The sequence below is a fragment of the Strongylocentrotus purpuratus genome, unplaced genomic scaffold (genome assembly GCF_000002235.5).
Source record: "Strongylocentrotus purpuratus isolate Spur 01 unplaced genomic scaffold, Spur_5.0 spur5_scaffold_10, whole genome shotgun sequence".
NCBI lineage: Eukaryota > Metazoa > Echinodermata > Echinoidea > Camarodonta > Strongylocentrotidae > Strongylocentrotus > Strongylocentrotus purpuratus.
The window spans coordinates 24915733-24933335 of NW_022145595.1; the positions used below are offsets into that span (position 1 = coordinate 24915733).

At 36.5% G+C, this 17603-nt stretch overlaps 1 protein-coding gene across 2 annotated transcripts in view; it reads left to right on the plus strand.

Annotated features, from left to right (window-relative positions):
• The first annotated feature begins 916 nt into the window (after nt 1-916).
• LOC584304 (ras-GEF domain-containing family member 1B) overlaps nt 917-17603 on the plus strand; it is a 39830-nt gene continuing 23143 nt past the window's right edge. The window contains exon 1 of one of the 2 annotated variants that reach the window (XM_030979862.1): nt 917-4193. In XM_030979862.1, coding sequence (XP_030835722.1) covers nt 4056-4193 — 138 coding nt within the window. In that variant the 5' untranslated portion in view covers nt 917-4055. Of the gene's footprint in view, nt 4194-16554; nt 16779-17603 lie in introns of those variants that run through there. The other variant, XM_030979864.1, reaches the window with a different exon arrangement.

Genomic DNA, 17603 nt, shown 5'->3' on the forward strand with positions numbered 1-17603 from the left:
GTCATTCAGCTAGAGGATGGAGATAGTCTAACTCTGCAACCTCAACAAATAACCTTTAAGAAAATACCAAGTCATTTATTTCAATAGGATAGTTTTTTTTACTACATCAGTACTTATAGACGAAAAGCTTCGCTTGACACTAATTAACATGCGTCAAGGACTCATGGACATTCAAAATCTTAGTCTACTCTATATGCCCCAAATTTTGTAATTTGTACATAATTCTCATGCATAGAGACTTTTCGGACCCTCTTCAAAAAGATAGTTAGTGTAGAGCCCTACTTTTTTATGGTTTGCTGTATCTGATTTAGTAAATGATAATTACAGGAAAACAATATATATATAATATATATATATATATATATATTCTATAGTCTAATCTTTAATTTTAGTAGATATTCATTAGGCTCTGTACTCTATTTATAAATAACACTCTCATGATCCAATAATAATGATTCAGATGGCTTTTTTTATTATTACTCATTAGAAACCTTACAAACTAGCTGCTACATACAGAAAAAGTAAATCTACTAGATCAACTTTAACTGTGTGAAATTTAATTTTTGAATAGAATTTTGAGCTCTTACTTGATTCTTTATAAGTTTATACATGCTTCATCTGGACATCTGTAAAATGCACAAATTTATTTGATGCCATGTAAAACCAAACACTACCACAGTCTGAATGCCAAGACTATTTGGGAGGAGGTGGGGAAATTTGTGCTTGGGAGCACACATTTACTAAAGGGGGAAAATTAAAACCCTGCACATATTGTGTGTGTTGAAACGAGATACACACACAGCACTTTGTCAATACAAATTGCACGAACACAGCGGGAACACACACATCTCTTTCAGCATCTTTCACACACACTCATGGAAAAGAGAAAGAGAGGAGAGAGAGAGAGACGGAGAGAGGTAGAGAGAGAAGGGTGGCCAAACTTGCTCAATGCATACAAACTCGTGGTTTTGCAACAAAACCACCAATCTACATCCCTACACCAGAGTAAATAGGTACTTGAAGGGGGGCTTGACTGTGGAGCAGTAGGGCCAAGACACCGGTTTCTTTACCCCTCTATTATCCGCACTACCCTCATCAGCGCCACTGGTATTGGTAGACACTAGCCGCGGGAGATTGGTGGAGGTCACTGCAGTTGACTGTGGGAAAGAGAAGGGATTTGGGCAGCCTCTCAAGTGCACCCAATAGTTACTCAATGGACTTACAAAGTAATACCTGATGAAAAAGAACTGCTTGTTGTACGTACCTAGTAACAACATTTCTAAAGTGGACTTACATTTTCAAGTTATAATACTGCATGTGCAGTTTCGACGAGGTGCGCTTTTCATTGGAATACTCCAGTTTTCTTGATGTATACTACCACTGCATTGATGATGTTGCACATGTTGGAGTAGTGGAAGAGCGAACCTGTTGAAACCACCGATTTCGCTCCAATCTGGCGCTCGTAGCCGCTCTATTCATTCATTTGGCGCGTGGACGAGCCTGGTAGCAGGTCCTATTATTTTCTGTTATATATATGTTCTACCAGCGTATGCACAATCTACCAATTTACTTACTTGCTGTATTTTATTGCAGTGGATTGGGGATTACTAAGGCTTCTTCAGATAGCCGAGTGTTTACTCAATTCAGAGGATTTTTTTTTTCGCCAGTAAATTCTCACAAGGATTAAGCTCTGGACATCAATATTAAATGATTGGACAATCCATCATCATCATTACAGGAACCACAGTGCTTCACAGCTAGAAAGTCTGGACAATAATACAGTAGATAGTATATTTCTGCAATTTCTATCGCATGATGAGGTTCATCGTACATTAAAGAAAAAAATCTTGATCACAATTGAGCTAGGTCTCAATTGAATTGCACATCAGATTTTGGGAACATCATATTTCATCCCATTCAGACTTTGGATATGAAAAGATGCATATTCAGTGATTTCTTTTGTCATCTATCAAAGAAAAGGTGATCGCCCACGGCAGCGATCATCTGTGATATTGGATGAAAGAAGTCATCATCCATCCCACCACAAGGATAGATTAGCAATCTTTTTCTTCTCTATGCTCGTAAATATTCCTTTGTGACTCAAATTCAAGTTGGAGGATTACAAATCGCACTTCTACATCAGAGTGATAAATTCTGGGTTGCCATAGTGATTGTGATTCATGGTGGAAAAACTGGGAACCATCTCTGAGAATGATGATTGAATGATTCTTTGAAACTTCTTCTTCTTCCAGAAACATTGTTAAGAGCAGGATTGCCTTCTCAAAAGTGAAGCCATAACTTTTGAAACCCCAAAAGCCAAATTCCGAGATAGTTAAACAGAGGAATCATTGTTGAGGATCATATTTTTTTCATCTCATCTCAAGTTCAACCAATTTGCATTCTCACCACAACTTTGTTTTCACTTGGACTGTCTTTTACCCCAAGTGTAATTTCAAGCGGAGAGGGTGAAATCGGAGCTATATCATCCATCTCCCCCATCCTCCCATATTTCTGGTAGTTGGTGATGATGATAGTGGTCCACTGATGACTGGACAGAGTGGAATGTTTGGAGGAAAAGATTTATGCTGCTTTCTATGACTGTGTAAAGAAGGGAATAGTATCAGTGGGCTAATCTCTGTAAGCACTCCAAGAATTTCTACTACTACTACTGCTACCAAAGTAAAAGAACATCCCAGTCACCATTCTTCTGGTATCTCTGCGTAGTTGGAGACATCAGTTACTCTTGTGTAGAGCATATGAAATATAAGTTTGTGAAAAATCATCTACCGAGGAGTGTAATCAGAGAAAGATTTAGGAATACTTTCATTCATCTTTTCATTGTTATGCATCTAGGTGAAAGGAAGATTTCACCTCAACCCACATGAGGTTATTGACACTTTCAGGAAACCAACTACTTGACTGCAGGAAATACTTCCACAGTGTACAAGGGAGATATACTACCAGGAATTGATGCTCTTGTAACATTTGTTTGATGGGGACGAGCAAGCCATAAAACCTGCATCCCACACAAGTTGAAAGAGTTTTTTATCTGCTCCTAGTCCTACCAATAACATTATATGAACAGAGAGAAAAAGAGGGATTTAAACCAGTCCTGCAAATAAATCAAATAATGTACCAGTAACATATTTTTTGCTACATGCACCTGTTAGGAGAAGGAAGTACTTGGAACATATCAACAGGGAGTGGAAGAGTGGTTGGTCTGGTCTAGCGTTCGCTCGGGATTCCCTTGCATTATGTCATACTGATACCAGATCCCGGATACACTTGAAGTCAAAAGTGGCGCACTCTAAATAGATCTGAAAGAGGAGACAGTGAACCATTGAGATTGTTCTGAATTTCGCAAGAACATGTCTTCATGAATGAATGTCTTCAAGGGTCACTGTGTCTCATGATTGGTTTTATAGAGGCAAATAAAGCAATAAAGTCATAAAGACATCATTTTAATGTCTGAAACTGGACTCTGAAATGAAACATTCTTGCGAAAGCATTGCAAATTGATTTTCCCCGGAAACTCGGCTAAGCGGATTTAGCATCCAATCCCCTCTCCTTCATCTCTGGTTCCCCCAGCCATTTGAAATTGAGATTCGACTCCGATTAGTTACATGCTGGTCCTGGAAAAACTATTCCTCCACCGACATACTCCTGGAGGAGATTTGAGTACATAGTGGAATTTCCCTTCCCTCATGTCGTCACATGAAATGTACCCAAACGGAATTCAATTACTAGACTAAACAACTTGTCTCCCCTCCCGATCCCGACACAACATTGGGATTTGCCGTCTAGCGTGATAAAGTATTATAGAGTAAGGACAAGAGTTTTGGCGGGAAAATTTCTCGCGTTGCATCTCGTAGTCTGCCAAGATGGCCAAGGTTTTAAATCCTTTTCTTGATGATGAAGCTTTCTTTCTTCTATGACGCTTACAGTAACAATATTTGGAAGAGATTTCATGACTTGATGTGCGTCGGATATCTTATTATTTTGGAATATATTCATTTGTGACTCGCCGATCGGAGAGACATTACAAGAACATCATCATGTTGAAATTTGTGAACAAATCACCAAGCCCGAAAATTAACGGATCACCGGTACATCACCGGAATGGAGTGTCGATAACGAACACTGGGTCTCTGGGTAAAACTTTCTACATAGATTTGAATCAGAATTATGATGAGGTGAGTTTTGACAATTCTGATTCATGTTATTTTATTTATTATGATGTATGTAAATTGTAAAAGATAAATTTCTCTCCCGGTTTAGGTATTTTTGATGGACATCCCGTGACATGCTGGGTTAGTTGTATAGGTACCCAGTGTCTAGGTGCAGTATTATTTTTTTGTTTTGAGGTTCCTTAGATATGCAAGAGATGATGTACATGATTATGAAGACATTGATCTTGGTGTAATGATTATACATCCTCCTCTCTAGCATCTAGCACTTTCTTCAAAGAGATTTAATGATATTTGAACCAGGCCTATATGTACATGTAAATGCAGCTTGTTTTTATTTTGAACTGGTTATTGTTATCGATAACAATTTTCCCACATATTCTAGAACAATAGGCCATAATTACTGGCTGTCTGAAACTGCACACACCTGCTGTTAATGATTCAATATACTCCACTATAAAAAATATTGATTAGATTATTCACGAAATCACAACAATGGCAATGGATACCGTAATTGTGAATCATGAAAACACCTTCCTGTTTTGTTCCCTTTATATTGAAAAATAATAACATCAGCGTAGGCAACAATCATTCATTTTGTTTTGGAGAAGAAGGAAGAAAAAAAACAATATTGTGGTCACTGAGCATCACAAGGGCGTTTTGGTGTTTATTTTATACCGGATACAACAATAGCACTGGAGTTAATGAGCATGATTATGGCATATATTATTAAGTTCATAACTTCATACTAAACTGGAAAAAATACAATGTTATTGAATTGATGGAGTCAATAAGCATGACGACCATGGCATATTGGCCTTAACAAACCAACCAATTAGGGAAATTAATAATTTTTTCTCCCTGAACTCCTTGTTTTACGTAGCATGTCAAATTGTCAACATCAGATCATCATCGTTATAACGACAACACACTTAGTTGTTCTACACACCGGAGACAATTAGTCTGTACAGGGATGCATGTATTGATCTCAGGGGAAGAGATTATATACTATATCTATATAGGAATAGTTATATATCAGCCCAGCCCTGAGTAAATATACTCTTGACAACTCTCCTCATTGGTTCGACCCAGTGGGATATCAATTCTATCCAATTAGGTGCTGTATCGAAATCAGGATTTGATTGGGAATCAAAGCTAGCCCCCTGCCTTCTAAGCAAATAGCGGCATAATAGGACTATCCTTGTGCATTAATCGTATGTAGGCTAGATAAACAAATTGATGATATTCTGTTATGATATTAGTGTGACAACTGCTAGCTGAGGCTACAGGAATTGTAATGATCGTCACAACGTAAAATTTGTGGAAAAGTTTGTAAGGCGAATAAAATCACAAAAGTGATAATTGCAGTTAAATATTCAACACCTTGTTTTAGCAATAAGAATATCCAAGATATGACCATATTTAGTAGCTATTTATGAAAGCATGGATCTACTATGAAAGTATATGATGAAAAATATACAGAAAGTATCTAGATTGGCATGCATACATATATAGCTATACACAATACACTGAAAACAGACTCAATATATTGCTTATGGCTCACCGGATTTGTCCAGAACAATAATCACTTGTCTCGGGTCACATATTGTCATTACATCTCTTTTCTACCAAAAAAAAGCTTTATTTGAGCATGTCTTTATAGTGCACATGTAGGTTTTAGTGAAAGAAACAAGATGCATGACTGATTTACTTAGACCTGTCTGGGGCTCCAGCCCATTCATGTAGTTTTTGGGAGTAGATTTTCTTTTATATGACACATTTGATAGCTGATTTATTTGGTGGATATGATGAATTTCCCTAATTGAGGGATTTGTTTGGTCTACATACCCTTGTTAGTTGTTACGTAATGTTTATCGAACTGATTTGCAGGACATCAAAGAAAGGATTTCTTGAAGGTCGTAAGTGATTTTAGCTTTTAATTCCCATTGAATTTGAGCTGTCAATCCGCTATCCTTGCCTTTTTTTTGTGGTAATGTTGTAAGTAGTATAGTAGTATACATATACAGCCTGGGCAGACTAGATGGGATTTATATAGAACTTGTATAAAGAAACGTATGAAGAATTATTAAACAGTCAAAGGGCTGTACAGACTGGGTGGGAAAATCGTGTGAAGGAACGTCGTTCATGGACTATAATATGATGAGCATTATGTTTTGTTTATTATGAGCCAGAGTTAACATGTTGATAGATCGGTCAATTTGCCGGGCAGACAAATATATTTCAAATCAATGCCACAACCCATCCGTGACATAAATCTTCAAAATTCCTTGACTCTATTCCTCCCCTATTACTTGACCCAAAGAAGATGAATGTGAGTCATTGCATATTAACAATAACGAGATTTTTCACTGACGCCAAAGCGATCGTTAGTCCCAAGAAAAATACTATTGCCACAGATTTAGAAGACGGACAAGAGACACAGTCGGACACCATATGCCCTTATTCCGTTCGATAATTCGTCTTCTAATGAAAGTGGATGCAAATTATTAGTGCGGTTTATTGCCTGCTGTGTTTTATGTCATTCAGATTGACGTAAGATTCTGTTTTTGACTTCTGCTGGCATGCACTGTTGCAGTTTGTGGTTGCCGCCTGATCATGTTTTTATGTGGTAGTATAAACTTAATAAGTATGTGACATTAGACAAAGGCAAAGCATTGATTACTAGAGAGAATATTGATGTAATGTGGTAGGAATCTGTCTGATACTTTTTTTTATCATTACCAATCGATCGGGAATCAACATTTTAATTTTTTTTTAAATTTTTATAGTGGGTATAAAGTTATATTTTTTATTACCCTACTGTTATTAAATGCAGACTGCAGATGATATTGTCAGTTTTGTCACTGTTTTAAAACAAGCATTTGATATGGTTTTCATAAAGGAACTCAAATCTGTTTATTTCATGACATGATGATGTAGGAATTGCTAACTGTTATTATAATGCATATTGTTTATTGGTAATGGCAGTTGATCGTACTAGTTAGTAGACTAGAATGTGTAAATATACAGAAAGACACCATTCTTTCCCCTTTTGAACTTGGATGCTTGTATAAAATATCCCAATTTCCCCCTCATGACTTCTCCCCAGAAGTTGCGACGAGGCCCCCCAACATGTTACGTCAGGCTCCCTACCGATTCGGTGGAATGTTTTCACTTCAAGTACGGCCCCTCCGCTGTTTTCCAAGGCTTATTAATTCTGCACGGGCAATCAAGAGAAGCTGCACGTTGCTGTAAAGGTTAATTCACTCCCTTCCGATTAGAAGGCATGATATATACTGCTACAAATGGGACAATTTATTCAACATTTGCCCGTAATTGGAAAATAGGCTTTTATGGGGAAGACAGTCACTTATCCCATAGTGCAAGGCCACTGATCGAAGATAAGTTATTGAGGTGGAAGTTAAGAGATGTTTTTTGGATGTGCGGTAGACGTTTAATTTGCACTTGAGAGAATAATTGCTCGCAGAGAGGAAAGAGGTCCATATAACTGAATTACTTGAATAAAATAAAATAATAAAGATGGACATAGGGAAAGGAGATAAGTTAAGGAAAGGGAAGGGGAGGGGTATTGAAAATAGATTTATGAAAAACATGTATATGTAGTTTCATAAATTTTTGATTCATTTACTTTCTATAACATGGATGTTAATGAGATGTTCATTTGAATATAAACCAAGCTGTTTGATTTACATGTAGATAAACAATACATACTTAACAGAATTATGGAATATTAATAAATGCAAAGCTGGAGGGAAGAAAAATTAATTATGATGTAACACTAGTCAATTGATGATGAATTACCTACAGAAGCACAGAATTACAGCATCAATAATGCCTTTTAAGAATCTGAAGAGTTGAGACTTGAGAGTCAAATTTAAAAGGAAAAGAATATCCTGTACTGAAAGAAGAATTTGAAGAATTGACTTGAAATATCAAAAGTTAATGCCCTTTTTCATAAAACAAGGTGGTAAATGGCTTTCTAAAGCTGCAGAGTACTGACACTTGTGGGAATCTAGTGCCGGTCTTTGAGACTTGAACAATCTTCAAGCAAATCGGGTTACATGGAAAACAGTGTCACAAATTCTTGTCAACATGTAATACACTTGTTTTAGAGTAGGTCTTGCGTGTGAAGTGTTGTTGGAAAAAGAACCCTATTCGCATTTGTGATGTTACAGCAGCGCCTCTAGCTTCTTTACCCATGATAAGAGTGCTCTTGTAGGCTTGAGTGCAAAGGTGCAAGCGCACCAGAGAGTCTTCTGCTTGAAGAGTTTTGCAATGGCACATGTTGCATCACCAAGTGCCTTTATGCATCAAATATTATAGAATAGATAGTAACCATAGCAACTAGCAAGTTCTACATCATCAATCATTGCAATTTAAATTGTGTTGCACTAAACTTCAAAGATTTTGTTTTAGTTGTGCTTAACTATTTCTCCCTTTATATAGTGGGTGATACCGAGTCACCAAATACTGTGATTTCCTGTGAAGCATTGCATTTCAGCCATCAAGAATTGCTCTTATTTTGAATGTGAATAGGGTCTAGGGGAGAGAGGCCAAAACATTGATCACATTGCAAAGGCCTCGTGTTACACAATAAGACGGGTAGAATGTGAATATTTGAATTGGAATCTGATATGGACATGAAAATATCTTGTTCTCCATATCATCCAACATGGATATGAGATCAAGATTTCAAAACAAGAAGGGCCCATGTCAACATCTATAAAAGGCGTCACTGACCTGTGGACCTATATGGTTTCTATTCCTTTATATTTCCTACATACTGAATTGAATAATAAATGTTAATTGATATTTAAGTGCCACCAAATTATCAAGCAATAATAATATGTCTAAGCTATTGTAAAACAAAAATGGATGAATTAATCTTAAATTTTCTTCCAAATACGAAGGTTTGAAATTTTAAATAAATAACTTTATGACAGTATTTCCAACCAATTTTGTGTCAAGTTTAATAGTCATGACATGTGTTAGATGCCCCTGACCCTAAACAAAACCTGTACACAGAATCTGTCAAAAAAAGCCTCTGAACTATTATGGTAATGATTTACTACTAAACAATTATATAATCCTTTGATAGGAATTGGAAACTGGACAGAGCCGGCAAGTCTGACCCCAGCACGGAAATATCAATGTCACAAGCACTAGTTAAAATAACATATTCTAATCCTTTCCTACCTAATGACCTAATTAAGTCGATCTCTCTATTAACACCTTGGCATGGTGAAGATCAAGTGGAAAGTCAGGCTCAAGCCAAGTAGCCAGCCAAATTGAATAAACCAATTAGCAAGTGGTAATTCAATAACTATTTCCTCATAAATGGATGAGAAGTGGTTTACAAGAGTGCTGTACATCGTGTCGAGGGCTAAGGACTTTTACCAAATTCTCTTACCTAACCCAATCTAACCAGTGGCTTTAGGCCTTCTTAAAAAAAAAATGTTTTCTTATTCTTCCCTCATTCCTCCTGCTTGCTGTTGTTTGATCGTTCATTCTAAGCTCAAGTTATGAAAGTGAACAGCATATTGTTTAGCCTTCCAGATAAAAGTTTTGTTTGCAACTTTGCATGTCTCTTTTCATTTTCATTATCTCTTCATTTAGTTTTTACCCAATAGGGATAGCTATCAGGCATTAGCTTTACAAATTATTTAATTTGTTAGGTGTTTGTTTTGCTAATTGCTCTGTTTTTTCTCATTCTCTTCTTTTTTTTTCCTTTTTTTTTGGGGGGGGGGGGGATTTGATTAAGAAACGTAATACAAGGATTAGAGCGTAACTGGTTCATTAAGATTCACCTTCATTTGAAGGTAAAGAGATAAATCTGTTTAATCCTCTCTTCCTTCTGAATCTTTAGCCAGGTGAGGAGCTTGAAGCTCCTGGTCCAAGTAAGTCTAGTCCGTATCCTTCTTAACGAACAAAAAAGTGGGGAGTAGAAGAATTATAAGCTTAAAAAGAGGAAGTATGGAATGCTTGGTGCATGGCCAGACTTAGATGATAAGCTTGTCTTAGTGGTCTGTTGTTAACTGTCTCCTAGCATCCGAGGTATATTGGGATCAGGATTATTCCACTTTTGTCACAGATTTTCCTCACTAAGGAATTAGCGCAGTGAAGCAGTGTAGAGAAAGTGGAAAAGTCAGTCCTTATGCGCACCTAAGCTCAAGAAGAGACTTTAATATGGAGATTTGTTTCATTGAATAAGAACTTTGAAGCTGGCATGGGCTGGCTACAAATAGCTCAAAACTGGCAAATATCCAAGTTGGAAAAATAGTTTTTGATATTAAATGTGCCAGAGAGTTAGCAATCATGCCCCCCCCCCACCCTCCCCCCTCCCCATCATTGTTTTTACAGGTCTGTGAGCCATTTATTAAAAGAACACATAACAGAACCGATACTCAGTCACATTACAAGAACCAATACATACATGTACATTATGAGAAGGCAAGTGTTACAAATTGCTGAAAGTTGGTAATATTGGTATAATTACGCCTCATTGGTATCACAAGTCCATTTCATTGTGAAAGTTAATATGGCTGCCCGTTTCTTGTTTTCTTCTCAGTCTTCAGCTCCTATACATCTATGCCTTATTGCACAACATAATTGGTCAGTGTACTCTTCAATCAAAACAAACGGTTTTCATTTTGAGGAAACAACTCTGGAGAGGTGGGGGAAATAACCTGTACTCTTTGAGCTCTTTCGTGTTTAGAGTATAAACAACATGCATAACCCATGTAAAGGCCACCCACTTTTCTAGTCTAATTACTTCATTATGGTTTCGTTGTGTTAGGATGAGGGTAATAATAATGTATAACACATTTATTTCAACACGAAAAAGGAAATTCTTAATGGATTTTGAGAGGTTTTGTGACAACTGCGTGTTTGTTCAGGTGTAATGTAATACATTTATTTCAACAAGAAAAAGGAAGTTTTTAATGGATTCTCGTGAGGTGTGGTATGTTTATTCAGGTGTAATAATGTCCTTAACCAGTTAATCTATAAAACCTGACCATATTGTAGAATCCTTAGTCAAAATAAAATAGTCTTAAACTAGTTGAAAGATAGTATTAAAAAACGAAAGCACAGAAAATGATGTTTTTTGACTATTTGCAACTCTGAATATATTTTTCATCTTTCATCTGTTCCACATCCTTAGCCTAGAATATGTGTTTTTGTCAATTTTTCAATATTTGCAACGAGAAAAGAAAAGAAAAGAAAAATTGTCTAGTATTCTGGGGGGGAAAAAAAATCAGATTATTTGCAAAATGATGAAAAATTGTGAATACCAGTAGTAATACATGTATGTGTATAAGGATTGTAATTTGTAAAGCATTGACATTGTATTGTATGAGAACTGGAGGACCTACACAACTACATGCAAACCAAATTTTACATTGAATGTTCCGGATGCCTCAAGGCTCCAACAGTAATCTATCTTGTGCGTATTAAAGCCACATCCATGATAAAGTTTACCTTTATTTTTAACGGTTTCCTATCTGTGAACCTCACACTGATGACATGACCTGCAATGCCTCATAAAACAAACTTGATAATAATCTGACTAATCAGTGTTGAGGTTTACACTAGACTCACTGTCAGGAAGTATTCAAGACAGAGTGTTGATAAAGCTGGTATGTGGTGTGTACACATTGTATGTTGACAGGCAGAAGGGTGTTAACTCCATCTTAAAGGTAAAGACCAGTATTGGAAACGCCCCAATTTCAAAAAATGAAATGGAAGCTCTCATTACCAATCATGTAAAAGAATATGTTTTGTCTAATACATGATGATAAAAAATTTGCCGGGAATCCGCCTACTAATATTTGGTAAATTTGTTTCTCTCATGGTCTGTGAGAGATATAGGGTAGTCCTATATACATCTTTCTGTGTATAGTGCTTGTAACTTTACGAAGAATGGGCCAAATTTCTTATCATTTTGATGATTCCAGAACCTTGCAGATGCTAGATGCTAGATGCTAGATGATCAACCTTTTCTGATCGATTCCACAACGTTTCTTTCACAATGCAATCACCATAACTGGTCTTTACCTTTAAAGTATATGAGTTGAGCTTACATCTTTCTGGCTCTCAGCAGATGATATTGCACTGGGAACAGGCTTACCCAATCACTACCACAACTCCACAACCCAAAATAAGGAAATATCATGTACATGTAAGAAGTGTTTTGTGGCATATACATAAACCGTTATATCTGGAATATGTTAGCCTTTGGTTGGGTTGGTGGGGGAGAATCCTCTTTCTCTACAATTGTTATGGTCTTGTCTTTTTCATCAATTTCCCTTTATGAGGGGGAGGGGGGCATGGCTTCAAGACTTGGTAGAAAACCATTCACATGGGAGGGAAGGGGGTTACACCATACCCCACCCTCCATGCAAAGTGTTGATATAAAAACAGCTGCAGGGCTTAATGTATTTATTGTTATCACCTTTGATGTATACATTGCTTATCTTGATCAAATTCTGGCTGTGATTTAAAGGGGCAGAAGAGCAATTTGGTGTGGTCCATGGGTGTACCAACTTGATATTTCTTTTATGATTTGATAAAGCTCTTTGTGAGTTGAGCACAATTTTTAGTGTTATAGGAGAGGAATGCGAGGGAGGTGTGAAAACATTGTTATTTGATTATCATTGTCTGTAATTGATTGGAAGATACCAGGCATAACAAACAAATAATAGGGATAAACTATTTGTATTGTTTCATTGATGACAGCATGCCAGCTGTTACTACTACTAGTGCAATGTAATGGTACATAACAATGCTGCTTAGGGTGTAATAATTAATATCTTGTCTCGTGACTCTGTGAATATTTGTATTATTCTAGCTTGGGCCCGAATATAAATGTGAATTAATCACAGTTCAGCAGATTTCAATTACATGCATGCACATGTTCATTTCATAAAATTCTCTCATTGTGCTATTATGCAGAGTTGCATACTATTTAGAATGATAATATAAACAATTGAACCGACTGCCTTATATGGGTAAAATGCAGTGTAAGGTGGGGTCGTAAAAGAGATCTGGAAGCTGATAACTATTTCAAGAGTTTCGTTATTCATTGAGGAAAGGAAAGTAGAATTGTGTCATTGTGATGTCATTGTTAATCTACTGGTGGAGTTTCTTGCGATGGGATGTACGCATGGATATTAAGTCTCTGTTTACACTTACTTTTTACTTTTACTTTTACTTTTTACCTTTTTGGGTATAAAATAAACAAATACCTAGTTAAATTGACCAATTTATGGCTAATGAGTATCTGTCCACAATGTATGTTCTTTTTACTTTTGCTTTTACTTTTACCCATTTAGTTAGAAAACATGCAACGTCCTTGTTTTATATTGTCAATATTGCCTTGCTTTCGTCAAGATAAGTCTGATATTATGCCCAGGTCGGGAGGACGGGCGCAATAATTTTCAAGGTGCATTATGGGAACTTCATGATGAAGCCAAATTGGTATATTTCACGAAGTAGACAGGTGGAATCAGTATGACCATGCCCCAGCTGACCTCTCAAATTGGCAAGTCTATAGAATTCATTTGTATTATTGATGATAGGGGCCCCACTTTGTAGGAATGATCAAGTATTGCAAGGTCTAGACAGGTCAACCCCATTAGCTCAAGAAAGAAATGGGGAGGGGAGGGGAGGGGGGAGGAGGGGGAGGGGGGATGCACCTGTAACTGAATTAACTTTCATTCAAAATCAACCATGATAAATTAGCATTTATAACTAAGGCCTATTTTTGTAGACTTGCACAAAAAGTATTAAGAAAGAAGTAGGTCTAAAAAAAAGACTCTAATGTGTTTCTACGGCAATGTATTGAGCAAGACATTGTTATATTAGGCTGCAGGGGGCAGGCTATAATTGCCTATTACTACTCATAAGTCATAATTGGATGAAATCGGCATCAAGTTTGATTTCATCGTTCACCTTGCCGTAAGGCCTAATTTAAAGTAAATATACAGGCATGGAAATGCTTCTTATACTCCCCATTATAATTATACATTTAGACCTACCTTGTAGAACTCACTGCCTTCATCACAAATTTGTGATTTTCATTTTGATCGTTTGATAATGGGTTTGTCGAGACCTCATCAGTCTTTTCTAATTACCTTTCAGTAGAGGGGAATTTTCACTTGGGAAAATTTGGAGGAAGAGGTCAGATGCCAATATTCTGAATAAATAGTTATAACAAATTTCTATTATAAAAATCTGTTCTGATAGATTGAGTTGCAGGGGTCAATTGCTTTATTTGATCTATGAAGGAAGCAAGAATCATGATGGCATGTCTGAATAAAAAACAGGCAGCATTTTAACCACTGTTTTTGTTATCATCGTTCTGCAATGCCTGCTTAATTTTTCCTCAAAAAGCTAAAAAATTAAGAAGAAGAAACCCAACACTTATGTACAGTTCTAACTTAACACTAAAAAATGCAACTCTATTGGGAAGATTTAATACCATCACTTGTCAATTTTATGTCAAAAGACTGGGGGGAAAAGATTATTCATGCACCACCAATCCACCACCAGCTTCCTAAAATTGGTATAAGCGGTTAGGATACAGAGGATGAAGAAAAATATCATGTCTTGATTTATGGATTGATAATGTTCTAGGTTGGCAGCTGATCAAATTTATGCTAGGGTTAAGTTACCTTCTCGAGGTGTTTATCTTAGTCATTAAGTGATCAAATTTCATCGCACCTTTGATCTTTACTCGTTCTCAAATTTCAACTCTCTTGTGTGATATTGGGATATATTACACCAGTAATGAGTAGACAAGTTGTTTTATAATTTTTTTTTTATTATCAAGATACTAAATTAGTCATCGTTTTAATAATTGATTACAAAAACAGCTTGTAGGGCAAGTTTTAGTGCCCCCACCGCATTATTTAACTGGGACTTTCTTTATCATTTTTGATGAAAGAAAAAACTATATTTATTCTGTTTCAGCGAAGTCTGAGCAGTATACACATACACTTCAAAATGCACTTGTAATTTGTATTCCTGAAACCAAATTCATGGTCAAATTACAAGTGTTTGTGCTGTATCATACTGTTACAAATTATATGGTAAAAATTCTGATCCTCAAGTTACTATTCTGAGAATCATAGCCACAAAAAAGTAAATTGCCACTGCTTTCTAATTGTATACTGTTGTTCAGGTTCCCAGATCAAAATTTCACAAACCAAACCTTCTCTGAAAAGGGGAGAAAAAATAGGGAAAATTGAGTAAAATTCAGAAGAAGGAGAAAAGGAAAAAGAGAGAAATGAAGTTCAAAAGCATAAATCACGGTAAGCAATCATCTCTTGAAGAACGGCAGTGAACCGAACGAGAATTCATTCTATTCTGAGGTTTTTGCGGGCAATGTGGCCTCACAGCACAACTGTTTGCTCTGGGTATTGTCAACTTTAGAATTCCATAGAAAAGAAATATTTTAGAGACTTGTTCGGCAAACAGAGGAATGGGTCTAGTATGAAGCCTTTGACATTGGATTTGGCAAGCTTTACTGTATACACACATGTACATGTACCTCATAATAGTATGTGTATAGCAGAGTGTAGTCAATTGCAAACCAATTTTTAGTAGAGTGACTGTAATATCAAGATTTTAAAGGAATTTTTCTGCCAGCACATGTTGCTTTTTGACTATTAAGTATGATTTTACATATCTTTTAAGGATTTAACCAAGATTCCTCCGAGTTACCTTTCCAGTTTTCAGTTTTCAAGGGTGAAACCCCCTCCCCATGCAATTCATGGTAGTTTTTAGAAATATGAAAACCTGAAGATGAGCTTGAAAATATTTATAATGAAGTAATATTTCAAATAACAATACAGTCCTATGTAAACTGTAATAATAAAAGGGTTAATTACCCATGTAGAAAATATGTCATGTTAAATTGACCCATCATGTCTCTTCAATCTCTCCATCTATCAGTATCAGCGCTTCTTCATCATGCTTCATTGCCAAATGTCACTGCTGTTACAAGTCTACTGAGGAAAGCCATTTGAAACCTTTTATCCCCATTGATAACAATTTATATCTCCTTAGTAGCTGCTTGATGGGATTTTTAAAATTGAAATCCCTCTATTCAGAACCCTCTTTTTGAAGAATCCCCTTTTTGTAGAATCCCCCACCTCCATTCAATAAGGTCTCACTGGTTGCACCCCTTTGTATAATGTGCCCAATGTCCTGCTGTTACCCCTATTCATTCATGGATTACCAAAAACCCTCAGAAACACTTGAGAAAAATCACACAATACTCCCCCTCTCTTCTATTGTGTGTGGTCTCTGTCTGATGTACAGCTAAAGCCAGCACAAGACTAAACATTATCTGGACCAAATTTGGATCTGGGCGGGAGACTTTATAGTGGTGGAAAAGCTTGTTTGGATGGTTATGGGGTTATTGGTGGGTGTGGGGAATTGGATAATTTGTTTGTTTTTACGCATGTGGAGAGGGTCCTCTGACTTCGTCAAGGATCTTACAAGGAATAAAGGCGTTCTTTGAAAGGAAATGCCACTCCCAGTGATTTCTACAAAATGGTGACAATGGCAAGTAATTGTAGATGTTAATAGAACTAGAACTGAATGGAATTGTATTCAGTTGTAATGCCAAGGCCCAATGCCATGATTTTGTTACCTGTGAGAAATTTATCATTAGGAATTGTCTCAGGATATGTTTTGTGTATTTTGTTATCTACCAGTAAAGAATATGTTTTATGAACACAATATTAGACTCAAAAACATTTTTTATTGCATTTACAGTGCAAACTAACTTATTCTGTGTAAATCTATTCCACACTGTATAGTTTTGATCGCCCAACAAATTACAAATGTGGGTGTGTTGCATTTCTCTCTTGAACTACATGTAGGTGACAATTTTGACAGCTCTTTTTTTATGAAAACTAAACAAGTCCAAGGTTGTTGTGGAGTAGCATATATATGTTTTTGTTACTTGACAGACCATGAAGCAGATTTCATGTTGATTTGTGTGGATGAGTATTAGATTAGGGCCTTTTTCAATGTCGAGGCCTACAGTTTATTTTTCAAACAGTCGGTCCCCTGTTTGCTTACCAACAAGATTGATAAGATTTTTTAAAGCAGTTTTACAAGGGTACATTCCCTCTTCTTTGTGAAAAGCGGTTAAAGATGTTTATCAGTGCAATACTGAGACAAGGTGTTCTTCAGATTATGGAAATATAGGCAAATGGGCAGAAGTATTGTAAGGGCTGCCAAAGAAATTCCATGTCAAACATCCTACCTCGTTGGGAATGTTTCCTGAATATGTTTAGAAAAGGAAGTAGGAAAGAACAAAACCCAAACATGAACAGGTGAAGATATTTGGCACGTACCCTCCGCAGACACGGCTTTCTTTTG